This window comes from Mustela erminea, chromosome 9, assembly GCF_009829155.1.
Source record: "Mustela erminea isolate mMusErm1 chromosome 9, mMusErm1.Pri, whole genome shotgun sequence".
NCBI lineage: Eukaryota > Metazoa > Chordata > Mammalia > Carnivora > Mustelidae > Mustela > Mustela erminea.
In genome coordinates this window covers 60,151,769-60,169,926 of record NC_045622.1, presented here as the reverse complement: position 1 = coordinate 60,169,926, position 18,158 = coordinate 60,151,769, and the positions used below count along the sequence as shown (strand labels likewise).

Sequence of the window (18,158 nt, the reverse complement as noted above, 5' to 3'; positions counted from 1 at the left end):
TAAAATATCCAAAGCAAGCAAAGCTGAAGTTCTGTTTCCATAAATGGAGGTATTTATTTCAACAAAACAGCAGCTATACCTATAACCTACAGATCAACACTATAGACCATGAACAATTGTAAAAATGAAGCAAACAAACAAAAACATGAAGGCACTAGAGACTGACAAAACACTTAGAATCTAGGGTGTAACAGACAATTGGAGAAGGGAATACTACTGGACAAGTTTTCTGGTTTTATAGCTTTTTATTTGAAAGCAGAACTCAATTGGTAATGAGTGGGACAGTTAAAACTCAGCAGCATACAGATTTACTAGCTTGACGAGCAAGAATGATGATTTGTGGCTATCCCAACAGCTGAAAAATGGTAGGAAAATGTAAAGAGAGATGAAGTTATACATACACACTGACCAACTCTTTGAACTACATGTTTGACACAGATACCAAGCAGCCTAAATGGAGCTGAAGGAACTGACCAGAGATTTCAGCTTCTGCAAAATGCATGAGAGAATTTTGAATCTGATTTCAACCAAAGGCTTGAAAAAAAATATTCTTCAGAAAAATGAACAGAATCCAAAGTCTTTACATCTCATTCACAATTCTCCTGGGGGAATTTTAGATATATGTTAAAATTGTTTAACACACAAAGAAATTAATGAGGCCCCTACTCAAGAACAAAGGCAATCAATCAATGGAGATCAGCTCCAAAATAACGCAGATGTCGTATTTATGACAAGGATTTACAACAAGAAGACAAGACTTGAGAGCAGCTATCATATCCAGGGTAAATACTATGAAAGAAAATATGTTTATAATAAGCAGCAAATAGGAAATGTCAAAAAACAAAAATAGTTTCGTTGATTGAAATGCTAAAACTAAAAGTTATAGTCACTCAAAAAAATTATCTAGGACTGGCTTAAGAGAAATTCAGGATCACAAAAGAAAGACTAAGTGAACATAAAGATTAGATTAAGGGTAATTAACCTGTATTAAAATAAGGAACAGAACCTCAGTCATCTGTGGGGGGCGGGAAATCAAGGTACTAACAACATAGGCTTAACCACAGACTGACTACTAAACTACAATGATAACAAAACTATAAAGGTAGTTGAATTAGACGGAGAAAAGTTGCATGTTCATTTCAATACATGCAGAAAAGCATTGCACAAAGCCGTTCTGTAATGAGACAGAGAAAGGAAGGAAGAGGTGTTCAAAAGGGTGCAGGTAAGCTACGTGTAGGTGAGCCCCAGGAAAAGAGGCTCTACACAGAAGTGGGTGAGGTGCTAAAAAGGTTCAGGAATGTGGTGGGCACAGGATGATGGGGCCTGGACAGTTCCAAGGATTGAAGTATGGATAAGCAGTCTGAGAGAAGCAACATTTAGAAAATTTGTAGATGAGTGACCCATGGTTTGTAACATCGAAAAATGAGACAATGCCAGCATCATAGTCTAGGAAAACTCCAATACGATGGGGAGGAACAGCCATGGAGAGAGTCAAGACCATGGGTTGAGATGTGGAAGACTCCTCAAACGCCTTATACCCAAATTCATTCTGTAACCCAATAACCCAGTAGCCACACTGAGGTCTGTATCTAGAGTAAGCACTTTGATGATTTGTGCCTTGTCTAACACCAGACTTTTTATTATGGAAACGTTTTCTACAGTATACCCCCAGAATCCAGGCACACTTCTTGGACACATCTATTTCCCAATAGTGTTTCCCTGAGGAGAAATATTGGGACCCCAAGATACCAAAATTAGTACAGTCCACAGGCCAAATTGGCACAGACATCACTTGTCTCTGATCTTCTGAAAGGACAAGGTTTAAATTTAAGTTGATTGGATTCAGTGTGATGTCCACTGCAAGAAAAAAAAAAAAATTAAGATCAGGTGATTAAATATGGAGCAGGTTTATCTGGTGACATTGTGAAGAGGGAACATGGGAAGTGGCTAGGTAGAGCTTGTACTGATGGATTGGGAAGGGGGTGAAACACTGGGGAATGTATTTCATATACATACACACACACATAAATATATATATGAAATTTATGTATGTATATGTATTATATGTAAAGGCATGGACCTAAGATCATGACATCACACCGAAATCACAAGTTTCTGAAAAGACATTAGAAACACAGGGCTTCTTACCCCAGTAGCACTGGACATGTGTTAGCTCTGAAATGATAAGAAGATTCAATGATGTTGATTGGAAGCAAATGATTAAGCACCAATACCTATCTCTTCTCCGGAGTAGGGCCAGCAAAGGGGAGCCCTGTGAGGCTATGAACTGGTCAATGAGATGATGTACTAGGCACCTTGCCATTCCCCCTTAGATAGAACCACAGCTCTCACAGTAATATCCCTCCTTCTCTGAATACACTCCTCCTTTCTATCCTCTCTTTGCAACTATACCAGCTCCCCAGGTTAGTTGCTGACGTCACAGCAATCTCACTTCCGCCCTCCTGTCCTGCTCTCCTCACCTCTACACGTGCGCAGCACTGTGCTCAGATCTGGAGCATGGAATACACTCGTCAGTCTTTTGGAAACAGTTTTTGGCTTCTTCAGTGTCCAGATCTCACTCCTAGGCATGACAAAAAATGTTGACCCTACATCTCTTACCTTGTATTCTTCCAATACAACTACCTTTCTCTCTCCTTCCATGCCACAGATGCACATGAACCTTCCTCCCTGAGAAGCCTGAGCCGGGGAGTAGGGAGAGTTCTGATGCTGAAGCCAGAAGAAATGTGCTCATGTCGATCTTCTCATTTACTATCTGTGTAATCTTGGGAAGGTCTTTACCTCAACGAAACAGTTTCTTCAAAAAATGGAGTAATTAACCTTTTTCTTGATACCTCATGGACATAGTAGAAAATTTGATAAAATAACATGCAGAAAAAGCTTTTGCTACCCCTAAAAAAGATATGTAATATATGGGCAAGTCAATTACAGTGGGTCTTTCATGGCGGCCATATGTGTGTCTTCCCAGGCAGATGGATTAGTACTGAGGCTGCAGTTCCTAGCTATAATGTGAGATCCATAAGTCTCTTTTTGAGAGCCTGTGAGCTTGTGCTCTAGTCCAAAACCTAAACCCCACTGGTGAGCCCTGCGAATAACATTCGAGATTTCAGTCGCCCTTGAAAAAAGTTAGAAAACACTTGGCAAAGGAGAAGTTATGGCCACGGAAGTACAAATGGTTAGAATTCCATGCATTTCTAAGGAACTTAATTGTCAGATGGGTTAGCAACTTAAGCCACAAGAACTACAGTTTCCCATGTAGGTTTCTAACACGTGACTAGAAAGAGATTAGTTATGGCACCAAGGTCAATGTCACTAACCCTGAGGTTCAGGTTTTGTTTTTAGAAATCTAAACAGAACACTGTAGAATGACCTAGTCTTTTGTATTTCCATGTAAATGAAATAAATATAAAGGAGCTGACCCTATAACCTATTTTGGGGCCTGATGAAAACTTCCATGTGATAGCACAGGCACCTATAGAATACAGGAATGAGCACAAGGGCAAAGTCAAGTCACAAGAGTCTAATAGTTGAAATCCCTGGTCCCTATTACCCTTACTGTCCCTAATTCCATGAACCCCAACCACTGAATTTACTAGCACAGATTCTGATCTACTCTCCATAGATAGGGAACACTCAAATCATTGCCCATGACCAGCGATTTAAAAGAATACTACAACCAAATATATCTGATTTGGAGTATTTTTCATTCTGATTGACCATCAGAACACTCTTATGGCTACAAACCTTTCTTCATAACACACAAGCACCACTCTTGGTCACCCAAACGTACCATTTCATGATTCCACTCATGTCCTAGGAAGAAGAGAGAAAACACGAGTCAAAGCGTATATAAAAATTAGAGCAAGATTAATGAAATAAAGAACAAAAAAGACTAGAGAAAATCAGAAAAATCTAAAGTGAACTATTTAAAAATATCAACAACTGACAAGTTTTTATGCAGACATACCATGAAAAAAACAGAAAATACAAATTATTAAAATCAGGAATGAGGGCACTTGGGTGCTTCAGTAGATTAAATATCTGCTTTAGGCTCAGACATGAGCCTCAGGTCATAATCCCAGGGTCCTGGGATCGAGTGCCACCTCAGGCTCACTGCTCAACAGGCAATTGTCTTCTCCTTCTGTCCCTCTCCCTGCTCGTAAACTCTTTTTCTCTCTCTCAAAAATAAATTTAAAAAAAATCTTATAATAAGGAATGAAAGTGAAGACTTTACTGCCTACTTTTACAAAAATTAATAGGAATATAAAGCCTATGAACAATTGTATGCCAACAAATTAGATAATCCACATGAAATGGACAAATTCCTAGAAACACAGAAACTACCAATACTGATTCAAAAAATAATAGAAATTCTAAGTAGTCCTAAAAACATGTCATGATTAGACTGGAAATCAAGAACTCCCTGGAAAGAAGTCAGGCCCAGATGGCTTCACTACTGAATTCTGCTAAAGGTTTAAGGAGGAAATAACAGAAATACTTTACAAATACTCAAAAAAAAAAAAAAAACCCAAACACCAGAAAAGGAGGTTAGAGTGCCCAACTCATTCTATGAGGCCAGTACTACTCTGATGCTAAAATAAGACAAAGACATCACAAGAAAAGTGAACTACCAGCAACTATAGATGTAAACTTCAACAAAATACTAAAAAACTGAATCCAGCACAATATGAAAGAATATATATATATATACACCATAGTCAAGTGGGACTTATCCCAGAACTGTAAGGTTGGTTTAACATAAGAAAAGCAGTTAATGTAATTCACTGTGTTAACAGAATAAAGGTAAAAACCACATGACAATTTTAATAAACACAAGGAAAAAATTGACAAAATTCAGTATCCCTTCATGATTGGGGGAAAAAAAAATAAAAAAGGAGTAACAACAGAAATAGAGGGGGACAGAGGAGAACTTTCTCAGGCTGATAAAAGGCATCAAACTCGTGGCTAACATCATCCTTATGATGAAAAACTGAATTTTCCCCCCTTAGATTAGGTATAAGACAAGGATGCCTACTCTTACTACTTCTATTTAAAGTGGTTCTATTTAAAGAGGTTCTAGTCAAGGCAACTAGGCAAGAAAATAAAAGGCATTTATATTGGAAGGAAGTAAAACTGTATTTATTTACAGAATACATAGTTTATATATAACAAAGCTCTGCTCCAAACACTACTTTTAGGTAACCTCTTCCACTCCAGAAATTTCAGCTCACACTTTCCACATCTTTAACTTCTTTTGGTTAGGCTGCATTTCCACATCACCACCACTGTGGATTTATTTGTTTTTAACAATATATACCAATATTACTTGGCCTTACTCTTAAATGCAACCAGCTGGATTTACAATCAAAACAAAGGAATGGTTTTGCTTCTCTGTATTAGTATAGTTTGGTTGTACATGAAAAAGAAGCCAACTAACACTGCCTTAAACTACCCCCCCCCCACACTTGCCACCCCCTCTAAAAAAACCCATCTGGCCAGAGAAATACTATTTCAGTCACGGATGGATCTGGACAGGGATTTTCTTCCCTGTCTGTTGCCTTTATTCTCAGGCTTTAATTGATAGCAACTTGAAAATCTCCTGGTTTAAATTATTTTCACTGATGTAATTCACATGCAAAAGGAAAATTTTCTTCAATGTAGTGACAATACAATTCTGATGCCTCAAGCCACTGACCAAAATTGTGTCATACGCCCAACTTTTAATGCCCAACTGTGTAGTTTGTGGAAATACAGGAATTAGGTAAACTAATTTATGTAAGATTAACCTATCCATCTTCCATAATGCTGATTATCTCAGCCCCAAACAAGTACATGGATAAAAAAAGACATGCTCCGTTTCCTCAGAAAGAAATCCCAGGTGTTGTTACCAGGACAAGAGTGAATGGACACTGAGCAGATAAAAATAATTGGTGCCATCCTCACTCCATCATTTAACTGCCTATTGTCATTCACTCGTGTCATGATACAAAATCTGAAAAACAAAAATGGCCCAATGTAATAAAACTGTTACAAAAACATTAGTAGCAGAAGTGCCTCCTTCCTAAGGTAAATAACCTAAAATCTCATCTAAGTTTTTATCCATTTTCAAGTTTGGCATTTCTCTGTTAGCTCTTTCTTCCCAGTCAGTGTTGAGTGTAGCCTTCATGCAAACAGCCGCCCCTCTAGCAAACAAAAAGCCTATGATAAAATGACCCACCCCAATCACTACAGTGAAGATCCAGATAAAAGAAAAGCTGTTTAGGAACTCTTGGGAGAAGGTTAAGGGACACCACTACTATCAACAGCATGTATCTTTAGAAGTTGGAAAGGAACAGCCAAACGCCCTAATCTAGTTAAAGAGTAAGTCCCTTGGTTTAGCCCATTTGTCATTCTTTGAAGCTGTTACCTAAATAGGGGAGGCTAATCCCACAAAATTTGTAACATTTATCTACTGAGCACAGTTTTTATTACAAGTAACCAGTTACCAACTTAAGCTGGCTTAGTGGAACAGATGCTTGGAAAAGTGACATAAACACAAGAGTCTTCGTGAAGTTGACAATTCAAAGAGTTGTGAAGAGCCTGTGGATGTTCTACAAACCAGGCACAAGGAATAAGCCTGCAAAGTTTTTGTTTTTTACTCAGATATAATAAAATATATAAAAAAAAATGACCTAGCACTATAAAGTGCACAATTTAGTAGGTTTTAGTATATTTACAATGTACATTTACCATCAGCACTATTTTATTTCAGAACATTTTTATTATTGTAAGAAAGAAAGAAACCTTACCCTCAGTAGCAATCATTTCCTATTGCCTCCTCTCCAGTCCCTGGCAATTCACTAATCTAATGTCTGCATCTATGGATTTATCAATTACAGACTTCGTATAAATGGAATTGTACAATAAGGGCTTTTTGTGTCTGCCCTCTTTCACTTATATTTTCATATGGTAGCATCTATTAGTGCTAATTTCTTTTTAGAGCCAAAAAATATTGTATTATTTGTAATATATACATTATCTTGACTCTTCAGTAATGGACAATTGCCTTATTTCCACTTTTGGGTTTTTATGAACAATGCTGCCATGAACTTTTGTTTACAAGTTTAAGTGTGGACATGTTTTCATTTCCAGGAATGGAATTGCTGGGCCATATGGTAACTCTAACTTTTTGAGGAACTGCTGAAACAGCTTCATCATTTTACAACTTCACTAGCAATACACGGGAGTTCTAATTCCTGACATCTTTGTCAACTCTTGGTATTGTCCATTTTCCTGATAGTATTATCACCGTGGTTTTGATTTTACATTTCCCTGGTAGGTATCAATCATCTTTTCAGGTGCTTATTTACTATTTATGGATCTTCTCTGGCGAGACAGCTATTCAAGTCCTTTTTAAAAGAAGATTTATTTATTTATTTGAGACAGAGCAAGTGAGTGGGGAGAGGGGCAAGGAGAGGGAATCCCAAGTAGAATCCACCCTGAGTGTGGAGCCTGACTCAGGGCTTAATCTTTTGACCCATGAGATCACAACCTAAGCCAAAATCACAAGTGAAAGCTTAACAGTGTGAGCCACCCAGGCACCCCTCAAGTCCTTTATCTATTTTTAAATTAGGTTGACTTTTTACTGTTTGTTGTTTTTTTTTTTAAGTTATGTTTGAGAGAAAGAGCAGAGGCAATGGCAAGCCAGGAGGAGGGGGTGGGGAAGGAGCAGGGAGAAGGCCAAGCTAACTGCTGTGAGCACAGAGTTAGATGTGGTGCTTGGATCCAAGACACTGAGATCATTGACCTGAGGTGAAACCAAGAGTCAGATGCTCAAATGACTGAGCCACCAGGAGCCCCAGGTTGTCTTTTTATTGTTCAGTTGTGAAAGGTTTTCTATATATCATGAACACTAAACCTTAACCAATATATGATTTGAAAATATTGTCTCCCATTCTGTGAGATGTTCTTTTCACTTCTACATGGTTTCCTTTGATGTACAACAGTTCTGAACTCTGATGAGCTCCAATTTATTTTATTTTTGGTTGCTTTTTGGTGTTTTTTTGGTGCCCTATCTGTAAAGCCTAATGCTAAGTCACAAAGATTGATTATCTATGCTTTCTCCTAAGAGTCTTAGAATTTTTGACTTTTAACTTACACTTAGGTTTTTGATCTACCTTTGAGTTAATTTTTATATGCAGTGTCAAATAGGAGTCTACCAGCATTTTTTGGCATGTGGATCTTGTTTTCGTAGCCCAATTTGTTGAAAAGACCTATTGTAGTTTTTATTAAAGTATTTGGTGTTATAACCACTTAGAGATCCTGGTTTAAAAAAAAATGCCAAAAGCTATGTTACTACAATGTGTCTTAGGACTTCAGGTTTTTATAGTACTCCAGGTGATTTTGATACCAAAAAAAAAATAGATTTTGTGACCTCTATCCCAAAGTAATCTGAAATAAAAAAAAAAAAAAAGGAAAAGAGTAAAGGGAACTGAAAAAAAAAAAAGAGAAAAGGGAAAAACTTAAGATACAAGCATCAGAGACAAAGGAAAGCAGCCAACATGTGAAATCAATTATCCTGCTTTCTGCTTGACATCAAGAAAAAAAAACAAAAACAGCATTTGGAAATCCAGAAAAGAAAAGGGAGAAGACAGATAATCAAGCAAAAAATATAAAAAATCCGGAATTCTCTACCATGCCTCAGGATCATAGTCACAATATTAAGGCTTAAAAAAAAAAAAAAGAGAAAACCTGTATGAATTTAAATTGTTCCTTCAAGTGTCTATAGATTTGCACTAGCATGCTTTCCTGACACCAGCGGACTTTCTGGCACACACACTCACATACACACTTGCAGACTCTCTCACCTCTCAAGTATAATGCCTCCTATCTATATATTTGCCCATCCTAAGAAAAGACTCAATGTTCTATCTTTCCATGTTTTAAAAAAAATCTAACAAGAGAAGTTTATAATAATAAATACAGATTTGGGGCGCCTGGGTGGCTCAGTGGGTTAAGCCATTGCCTTCGGCTCAGGTCATGATCTCAGGGTCCTGGGATCGAGTCCCACATTGGGTCTCTGCTCAGGAGGGGCCTGCTTCCCTTCTCTCTCTGCCTGCCTCTCTGCCTACTTGTGATCTCTGTCAAATAAATAAATAAAATTCTTAAAAATAATAATAATAACAACACATATTTTTAATTTTTTTAAAGGATACATTTCTTATACCTGAAAATGCATGTATTTGCCTGTGGCTAAGATGAATGAAAAGAACGTGACAACTGTCCAACATTGATTGAATCACAGATAACAGGGATCCAGCAAATATCACTGGATACCATGGATCTTCTCTCCACGTATTCCCTTACTTCATTAAATAATAAAGTAGAACACTCCCCTGGAATGTTTATATTCAATGGTCCATGATATCGTGAATGGATGGCAAAGAAGGGTTCCACAAAGCCAAAGGAACCTCTGCGAAAACATGAAGATTAGAGCCCAAGGACACAGAAAAGAAGGTAGCTTAGACTGGGTTTCAAGAACTCCAGATTGGGGCATTCCTCTTACCTGTAGCTGGTCCACTGCTGACCATTTACAGCGATGCTCTAGATCTGAGATGAGATCTTTTACCAACTGGGTTTGCTGAGCCAGCTCAGCCTCAGCCTCAGCCAAGGTGTCCAATATCCTCTTCTCCTCCTCTTCTAATTTCTGCAGTTCTCTCTGCTCTTCACTGTCCAGAATGCTTCTAAGCTGATTGAATTCAGCCCATATCCTTTGTCTCTCAATCTGTATCTGGGACTGCAAGGTTGGATAAACAGAAGAGGTAAAGAGTCTATCTGCCTGAAAACCTGATGTATAAGGGGTTAGGAACTAGGAAAAGAAATATTTTTCTCTGAGTTCCAACCAAGAGGGAAATGAAGGCATGGGGCCAATTTGGGGGAAAGCTGGACATTTTTCCTATTTTCCCTTTAGCACCCATCAAAACAGGCCTCAGACTATCTTATCTAGGCCAACCCTGGGATCAAATGTAAAACCTAAGTGAGGTTTAGGTTGCAGGTGGCTGTACTGGACACTCATGCCTCCCTGTATTACCACACTTCCAAGTTTGAACTTTGGGGAAAATCTTAGTCCTTTGCCCACTGTCCTTCACTGGAGGTTCAGAGAATCAGAGGAATGGAAGACAGAATTTTCCATCCTTCCTCACCGAGAGTCTATCTTTATTCCCAATTCCAAACACTTGTGTGTGCTTGTAACATGTCCGCTCTATAGTCCTCTGCGTAACAGGGACAGGACAGAGAGGAAAACTAATCAAATGGCTTCTGCACGCATTCTGTGTCAGGCAGCAAAGAGGAAGGGGCTTGTTATTTGGACTGAAGATCCTGTCAAGATTCCTGTGTCAAAAAACCCTTAGAAGAGTCTCTTCGAGGGGCGCGTGGGTAGCTCAGTGGGTTAAGCCGCTGCCTTTGGCTCAGGTCATGATCTCAGGGTCCTGGGATCAAGACCGGCATCGGGCTTCCTGCTCAGCAGGGAGCCTGCTTCCCTTCCTCTCTCTCTGCCTGCCTCTCTGCCTACTTGTGATCTCTGTCAAATAAATAAATAAAGTCATCAAAAAAAAAAAAAAAAAGAAAGAAAGAAAGAGTCTCTTCCTACCTTCCAGGAAATCCTCTCTTCTCTGATGTCTGCTTTGAACTTCTCAGCTTTCTGCTGTTCTTTCCTCAGTCTCTCCAGAGCTGCCTGGAGTTTCTCCTGTGAAAGAGAAGTCACATCAGATAACTCACATCAGGACTCATCATCACTCTATGGGCTTTCTCAGCAAAGAATAAATGGGGAAGGGACGCCTGGGTGGCTCAGTTGGTTAAGCAGCTGCCTTCGGCTCGGGTCATGATCCCAGCGTCCTGGGATCGAGTCCCACATCGGGCTCCTTGCTCATCGGGGAGCCTGCTTCTCCCTCAGCCTCTGCCTGCCATTCTGTCTGCCTGTGCTCGCTCTCTCTCCCTCTCTCTCTGAAGAATAAATAAAATCTTTAAAAAAAAAAGAAAAGAATAAATGGGGAAGAAATCAGGCTGATGCCTGAAGAGACCATTTATAGAAACTGTGATTAGAATCTATGATACAGAAGAAAAGCTAAGGAGGATACATTCTTTGTTCCTGGGTGTCACCATCCCTCACCAAGAGTAGCCTAGTTCCCTCTTTTCATAGAGAACGGACTCTGATGTCATGAGAAAAATGCTACACTCTTAGTGACACTCTTTCCAAATCCAGTCCACAATGTTGAAGAGCAACCATCCTGCTGAGGGGAAAAATGAGAGCCAAGCTCTCTACCCACATAACAAAAGGGGCAAGAAAAGGGAAAATCTCTCACCCTTGGCCAAGAGTAAGCTCAAGACTCCAGGCTCATCTTTTTTTTTTTTTTTTTAAAGATTTATTTAGAGAGAGAGAGAGAATGGGAGTGAGGGAAGGGACAGAGGGAGAGAGAAAGGGGAAGCAGACTCCCCACTGAGCAGGGAACCCCATGTAGAGCCAGATCTCATGACCCTGAGATCACAAGCCAAGCTGAAACCAAGAGTTGGCAGGTTCAACTGACTTAGCCATACAGGCATCCCAAGGCTCATCCTTTATGTATGTGGAAAGAATACGCAGAAATGTCCTTCATGCATTGGAAGGTGAGCATAGTGTAAGAGACAAACATGGAAGCAGATTACAGGATTCAGTACCGTGGTGCCAAGGTGTGTACAGAAGGATGGAAAGGTGAGATTTCCCACCAAGTACCACCCTCTTCTCTTCCTCCCTCCATCCTGGGCCCTACCTGATATTCCATGACTACTTCCTCCACAAGGAACGTGTGGTGACCACGGTGCTCCTGAGACCGCTCACAAACCCAGCAAATAACCTTCCTATCCTCCTTACAGAAGAGCAGGAGTTTCTCTTCATGGCGCACACAGAGGTCTTTCTTCAGCTTCTCCTCTGCGTTCAACTTGAACTTTCTGATTCTCTCCATCATGTTGATCAGAGGCTGATTCGGACATAAGTTTCTAAGTGAGTATCTGACACCACACATGGGACAGCTGCTTTCCTCTCCTGGGCTGATCTCTGCCTCCATGGTATTCACAGCGATGCAGGCTTGACAGGAGCTGTGTCTACAGTCTAGAGTCAGGGACTCTGTCAAAAGCTCCAGGCAGATGGGACAGGACCCCTCATCTTGTATGTTCAGGGTTTTTGAAGCCATAGTATGTCTCCCCTGGTTTCTTCCAGTCCTTAGTCCTGGAGCTCTTCTTGCCTAAACGTTCATGGATGGCTGGGCAGATGGAAAGGGGATGAGGTAAGAACGACAGGAATAAAAAGGATTCTAATTGTGCAGATACTAAGGATTGGCCAAAACCAAAATGCTGAAGGACGAAAAAGAAGAGGGGGAGAAAAAAAAGAAGAAACGAAATTCAGTGGCCTGCGTAAACTGCTAATGCCCCAGGCTTCTCATTTGCTCTTCTTTAAGCCTGGAATGATCCATCCTTTGATCTGTGCGTGACTTCCTCATATACTTCATCCAACAGTCTCCCTAAGTATCATTTCATCAGAAGGACCTAATGATTATTTTATCTATAGCACAATTACCAATACATCATTCACTACACATTTGCCATCCTTTCTTATTATCACTCTATGGTATCTTTTTCTTAAATGCCCTATGCCTAAAATATAATCCACACAAAGATCAGGCCCATTGTTTTTATTCACTGCTGTATCCTTAACGTTGGAAGGCACAGGAACACAACCTTTGATGAACATATAAAGAACCTCCTTGGGGCAGCTGGGTGGCTCAGTTGGTAAGCGGCTGCCTTCTGCACATGCCCTGCGGCTGGCTCCTTGCTCAGCAGGAAGCCTGCATCTTCCTCTCCCATTCCCCCTGCTTGTGTTCCCTCTCTCACTGTCTCTGCCAAATAATAAATAAAATCTTAAAAAAAAAAAAAAGAACCTCCTCCTTTCTCCATAGTTGATTAGACCTCTTTTTTATATCAGCATTCCATCTTTTTGTTCCATTAATTATCTGTTCTCCAGTAGGTAAATGTTGGTACCACAGATAGTTTCCACATAAGAAAAGCTTACCTCCACATATTATCTGTCCCATACAAAACCCTTCCATTACCTCATATTTACTCCCAGAGACACTCACAGAAACAGTCAAGGCCACAATAGGGAAAGAATTTTACCACTAAGAATTGTAGAACCAGTTACAATTTATACATCACTTTGACCCATTTTGAGAAACAGAGTACTTTATTGAAATGTATAAATTGAATGAAGTAGTTTATAAAGATTATTTCATTCAGTAAGTTGAATTAGGGTGAAAACAATGTCCTCAGAATTCTTTTTCAGAGGTCCGGTAGGTGTGATAAACACTATCACCCAGAGGTCCCTGTTTAAAGGGAACTAATGATTTGCCAAACAGGAGAATATCAAAAATATCCTCCTTGATTAAGTAAGGACTGAACTAAAAGTAGTGGGAAAGGATATGGAATGAGGAAGAGGAGAAATACATTTTAGAGAGAAGTCGTCACATATATGCATGCCCTGTTGATGGAAGGCATAACATCTTCCACAGGTTTTAAAATGCCCATATGGCTGGTGTGCAGAGAGCTGCTAGACTTTTGGCATTAATGTGCCAGCAGAGACCAAAAAATGTGACACTTTCTGAACAATGTAAAAGACACAGTCTCTCTCCAAAGAGTAGGGATCAGTGACGGAAGTTTGTAGGACAAGCTGTTGTAGGGAATGGAGAACTAGATGAGGCTGACAGAGATGGTAAGATAAAAGGGACAGGACTGGGAGTTAGGTTGGACATATGGAAACAAAAGGGTCATCATCAGGCTTAAGTCCTTTCTTCCCATAAAAAGGACACTGACATTACCTTCTCCTACCACTTTGTCTTATTATTTTCAGTAAGCACAGACCTCCACTTCCACAAGTGCATTGTGGCTCCTGTAATGAAATATTTGCCTATAGGGTCCTGGAAGCTATGCTCATGGCTCTTTTGTAAGGTAATCAGCCTGTTGGCGCAAAACTCACCCTAAGCTATGCTAGTTTCATACATACCACATGGTCTTGTTCTCTCATAAATGACCTGACGAAGGGGATAAAGTATCTCCTACACCATATGGACCTTCACTGAAAGCTCGTATGAGGAAGCCATGAGGCTTCCATGAGGAAGTCTCCAGTCCTGTAGGCTCCAGCTGAGCTGTGTGAACCTGATTGGTTTCTGCCCTGCTAAGTCACATGAGTGGGAGTGGCAAACCAAACCTAAAATTGTTGCTGGTGGTCAGTCAGAAGGCGTATCACAATGACAGCATGGAGACATTGCTGATTCTCAGAACCCAGACTTATTATAGACAAGAACTGTGAAGCAGATAAAAATCAAAATAAAAAAACTTTTTAAAAAGGAAGCTTTCAGTAGATATTAGTCACGAGACTTTTTTTTAAATGTTTAAAAATATTAAATGTTTTCAATTAAATCATGATCCTCCTCAAAACTCTTCTTCAATAATTGAACTCTATTTCCTACATCGACGTTACCTGTGTGAATGTGACCTTGTTTGGAAATATCTTTGCAGACATAATCATGTTAAGATGAGGCAATGCTGGGAATAGGTGGGCTCTACGCCCAATGACCAGAGTCCTTAAAGGAGAGGAGAGGACACACCACATACAGAAAGCTGTGTGGGAATGGCAGCAGAGACTGCAGCAGTGCAGCAAGAAGGCAAAGAATGCAAGGATTGCTGGAAACCAAGAGAAGCCAGGAGAGAAACGTGGAACAGATTCTCTCTCCGTACCTACAGAGGAAACTAATTCTGCCAACACCTTGACTTTGGACTTCTGGCCTCCCGAACTGTGGGAGAATACACTCCTGTGGTTCTAATCCATAATTTGTTATAAAGCCTTAGGAAAAGAACACAGTTGAAAAGCTCTGATAATGAAAGAACTGAGGTTTGTAATAAACTATAACCTTCCCTTCGCTCTAAAGAGAGAAAGGAGAAGCATGAGGAATGCTGTATGGAGATCAATGTAGGTCTAGAAATATGCTCACTTCTCCCATCATCCATGAAGTGGACCTGGTGAAAAATAAAGCTGAAAGTGGGCTGGTCAATGTGATCTAGCCAACGATACAGGAACTGAAAATTGTCCAAAGGCCACATGCTGTCAGCTCCTGGCTGCAGTGACTGTGGTCAGATTAGGCTTTATTGACTGGCAAGAGCACGGTTTTATACAACATGGTAATACTGTAATACCTACTTATAAATGAAGCTATAAGCCAATCACAGGTGTGGGGTTCTCTATTATCCTTCATTCTGTTCAGTATCCAACTAATGCTGAGAAACATCTGAAGTCTACAGGGGAGTGGACCACGTATTCTACTATGAGGTTATAAACCCTGTATGTTCACAGTGGGGCTATAAGAAGTTGATGTTAAAGCAACCGTCATCACATTGGCCCCAGGAGGAGGAAGGTACAAAGGAGCCAGAGCCCCCACACAGGGTCAGTGGCCCCATCAATGCCCAAGAGTGACCCAAGAGCCTGGCACTGATCAGGAAAATAAGAAGAGAATGCAAGTAGTATCTGCCTGATGGAGTCCCAGGTCAACTGGCTGCCGCAAGTGTCAGATAATGGTATCCTACACTGGAGTCTTCTCCTAACATCTGGACTCTGATAATGCAACTCTCTGCCTCTCCGCAGGTCACACAGTAAAATGAAAGTGTCTCCAGGAAGTGGTGTGGCAGGAAGGATGTTCTTAGAAGTTTCAGACAGCATCCTAGACACTTCTCATGGTTTCCTAGGCCAAAACTGCCTGTGGGGAAAGTCGGACCTGATTTTTACATGGAGACCCCTGGGGAACTCAGAAATAATGCAATTCCCCCTTCCCATAACTCTATATTGAATAAAATTCCTGCTTTAGCAAGTCCTTAGAATCCAGGACTAAGTTTGCACCTCCCCATCTCCAGACCTCCATTCATGACCCTCTCTCCAAGACACCTAGCTCTCCGGTAAGTATGCTTTTAGAAAGTAGTGATTTTTAAAAAGTCATTTTTTAAAAAGACTCATTTTATAACATGGGATCACTTTTATTAAATTGCTCCTGGTCTCATTGGTTCATCAGAAGATGCTAAGAGTGTTTTCTTCAAATCAGTCCCAACCATTTCCACTACCATCCCCCTGGCAGGAGCCACCTCCATCTCCGGTGTGGATTCTGGGAAATGGTTCTCCCTGAAACTATCATTGCCCTTCCTCACTGTGCGGCCATCGGTGTTCTCACATCGCTGACTCGAGTGCTCCTTAGAGCAGACACCAGTCCTGACACCCTTGTGCTCAAATCCAGGTCGTCCAGCGTGAGCCGGTTGTCATCACCACTAGTCTGGGCCACAAGACACCCCTTCTCCTCCTGCCTCTAACCTGAGGTCAGCTCCTCCTCCTCCTGGCCTACTCTGCCCCAGCCCATGTGGGACCTTCTTTCAATCTCCAGAGAAAACCCATGCTAAAGCCTTTAAATCTCTCACATTCTTAAGATTCTACTGAAGTATCTCCTCAAGAGGACGCCTTCAGGAAAACAACTACAGTTGCAAGGCCTTTACCAAGTCATTACATTTGACACTTAAAAACTGTTACCCCATAATAACTAGTCCCCTTCTTGTATATGTTATCAATTATTTGTTTACAATCTCTCCCCAACATAACTGTAAGCTCCTATGTATTTAACATTTACTCCATGTTGAATGCATATTCGTTGCTTTTTTTCTTTTTTTTACACCAGCAGCTTTAGTTCCTATAAATCAATAGTTCAAATACATAAAGTTCATGCCACGTGTTGGGCCTTGTGTTGGACCCTGGGGGACATCAGTATCTGCGCAGAAATAGACCCTATTCAGGAGTAAAGCATAGACCCCAGGAAGACAGCAAAAGAGACTTCTGGAAAGTAGAGGTACTGGAGGTACATGTGTCAGAAGGTATGTAACCAACCCATCAATGTGAACATTGCTCCCAAGTGAGCTCAAGATGGGATGTCATCAGTGTCAGTCATGACGCAAATTTCACAGCAAGACCACTGATCTCTGGGCTCCTTCTGAGCAATAATCAGCTCCTCCTGTTCATTAGCTCTACATGAAGAAAAAATAGTAAGGAACTGAGGTAACCATGCAACGGTGTGTCTGCAGAGGAGGAATGCCAAGCCTCCTGCAAGCCAGAGGACAGGGACCTATGCAGGGATGTGCAGGGAAACCCCTGAGACTGGCACTTGGAAGGACACAGGGTGAATGGGGGCCACAGAGGCAGGTGGCAGGCACATCACCCTACAGGCCAGCAGCTGAGACCTCTCAGGAAGGCCACAAACAGCCCTTCAGTTGCTTCCGGGCAGGGGGCAGGGAATGAGAGAATCAGCTTCGATACGAGCCCTTCCATGCTTGCCCCCCAAACTCCATTCTGTCTGGTGCTCCGCTCTAGAAGCCTAGGTTTTCGAACGTTTAGAACACAGGGACCTCTTCTACCGGCTTTTCTTCAAGCAGAAGAGCTGGGCAGAACAGAAGATAACTTTCTGTTCATTTTTGAGACAGAGGAAGAGAGCGTGACAGAGGGAAAGGATTCCAGTTCCCCCCTTGAGGTAGACAATTCAAACTACAGAACAGGAGGGGATGAGGGCGGCGGATGCAACCTGGAGAAAGAAGGGCCCCTCCAGCAAAGAAACAACGCCCCCACCTCTTGGGCGCTCCTTTTTCTCCAGGCCGTCCATCTCCAGAATCAGGACTCTGCACTCACAACACAAAGTCCACAAACTGGCTCTTCTTCCCTTCAGACCGAGACTGGGTCACACACTGAACTCACATACCTTCCCATGGTACCTTCCTTCTGGCGTCTCCCACTGCCTGCCCCCCCCCCCGTTAACTCCCCCACGCACCTTGAAGCCCCCTCAGAGAAGTCTTGGCTCCAGATTTAAGTGATGAAGAAAAGCCAGGGCAGGCGCGGTCAGCATTTCTTCACCAAAAAGGCCGCTGGGTCAGCCTTTAGCCACTCCTCCTGAGCCGCTGGTGGGGAAATGAAAGTGAAATCCTCAGCGCTGAAAGGAAAATGAAAGGGGAAGGAGCTTCTAGAACCAATGGGCAGCCGACCCGACCGGGCCACTGAAGAG

The 18,158-nt window shown here is 41.3% G+C and overlaps 1 protein-coding gene across 6 annotated transcripts; it reads right to left on the bottom strand.

The window, feature by feature from the left end:
• Positions 1 to 225: 225 nt before the first annotated feature.
• On the bottom strand, positions 226 to 18,076 carry LOC116600251 (tripartite motif-containing protein 34-like). 6 transcript variants are annotated; one of them, XM_032360383.1, is made up of 8 exons: positions 17,928 to 18,075; positions 11,802 to 12,381; positions 10,646 to 10,741; positions 9,563 to 9,793; positions 3,809 to 3,831; positions 2,481 to 2,581; positions 2,149 to 2,175; positions 226 to 1,857 (listed from the first exon to the last, which is right to left on the bottom strand). In XM_032360383.1, the coding sequence occupies exons 2-8, from the start codon at positions 12,219 to 12,221 to the stop codon at positions 1,292 to 1,294; spliced, it is 1,464 nt and encodes a 487-aa protein (XP_032216274.1). In that variant the 5' UTR covers positions 12,222 to 12,381; positions 17,928 to 18,075; the 3' UTR covers positions 226 to 1,291. The 6 variants fall into 6 exon arrangements, with proteins under 6 accessions (XP_032216274.1, XP_032216275.1, XP_032216276.1 ...); XM_032360384.1 differs by having other exon boundaries at positions 11,802 to 12,290; XM_032360385.1 differs by lacking the exon at positions 17,928 to 18,075 and adding an exon at positions 17,729 to 17,910.
• Positions 18,077 to 18,158: the final 82 nt, after the last annotated feature.

Excerpts from the sequence above, each read along its gene's own strand:
- LOC116600251 (XM_032360383.1), bottom strand. The coding sequence starts at position 12,221 with ATGGCTTCAAAAACCCTGAACATACAAGATGAGGGGTCCTGTCCCATC. Across the intron at positions 9,794-10,645 it reads AAGAGAGGATTTCCTGGAAG|TCCCAGATACAGATTGAGAG; the intron begins GTAGGAAGAGAC and ends CCAACCTTGCAG. Across the intron at positions 3,832-9,562 it reads CAGCAGTGGACCAGCTACAG|GACATGAGTGGAATCATGAA; the intron begins GTAAGAGGAATG and ends TCTTCTTCCTAG.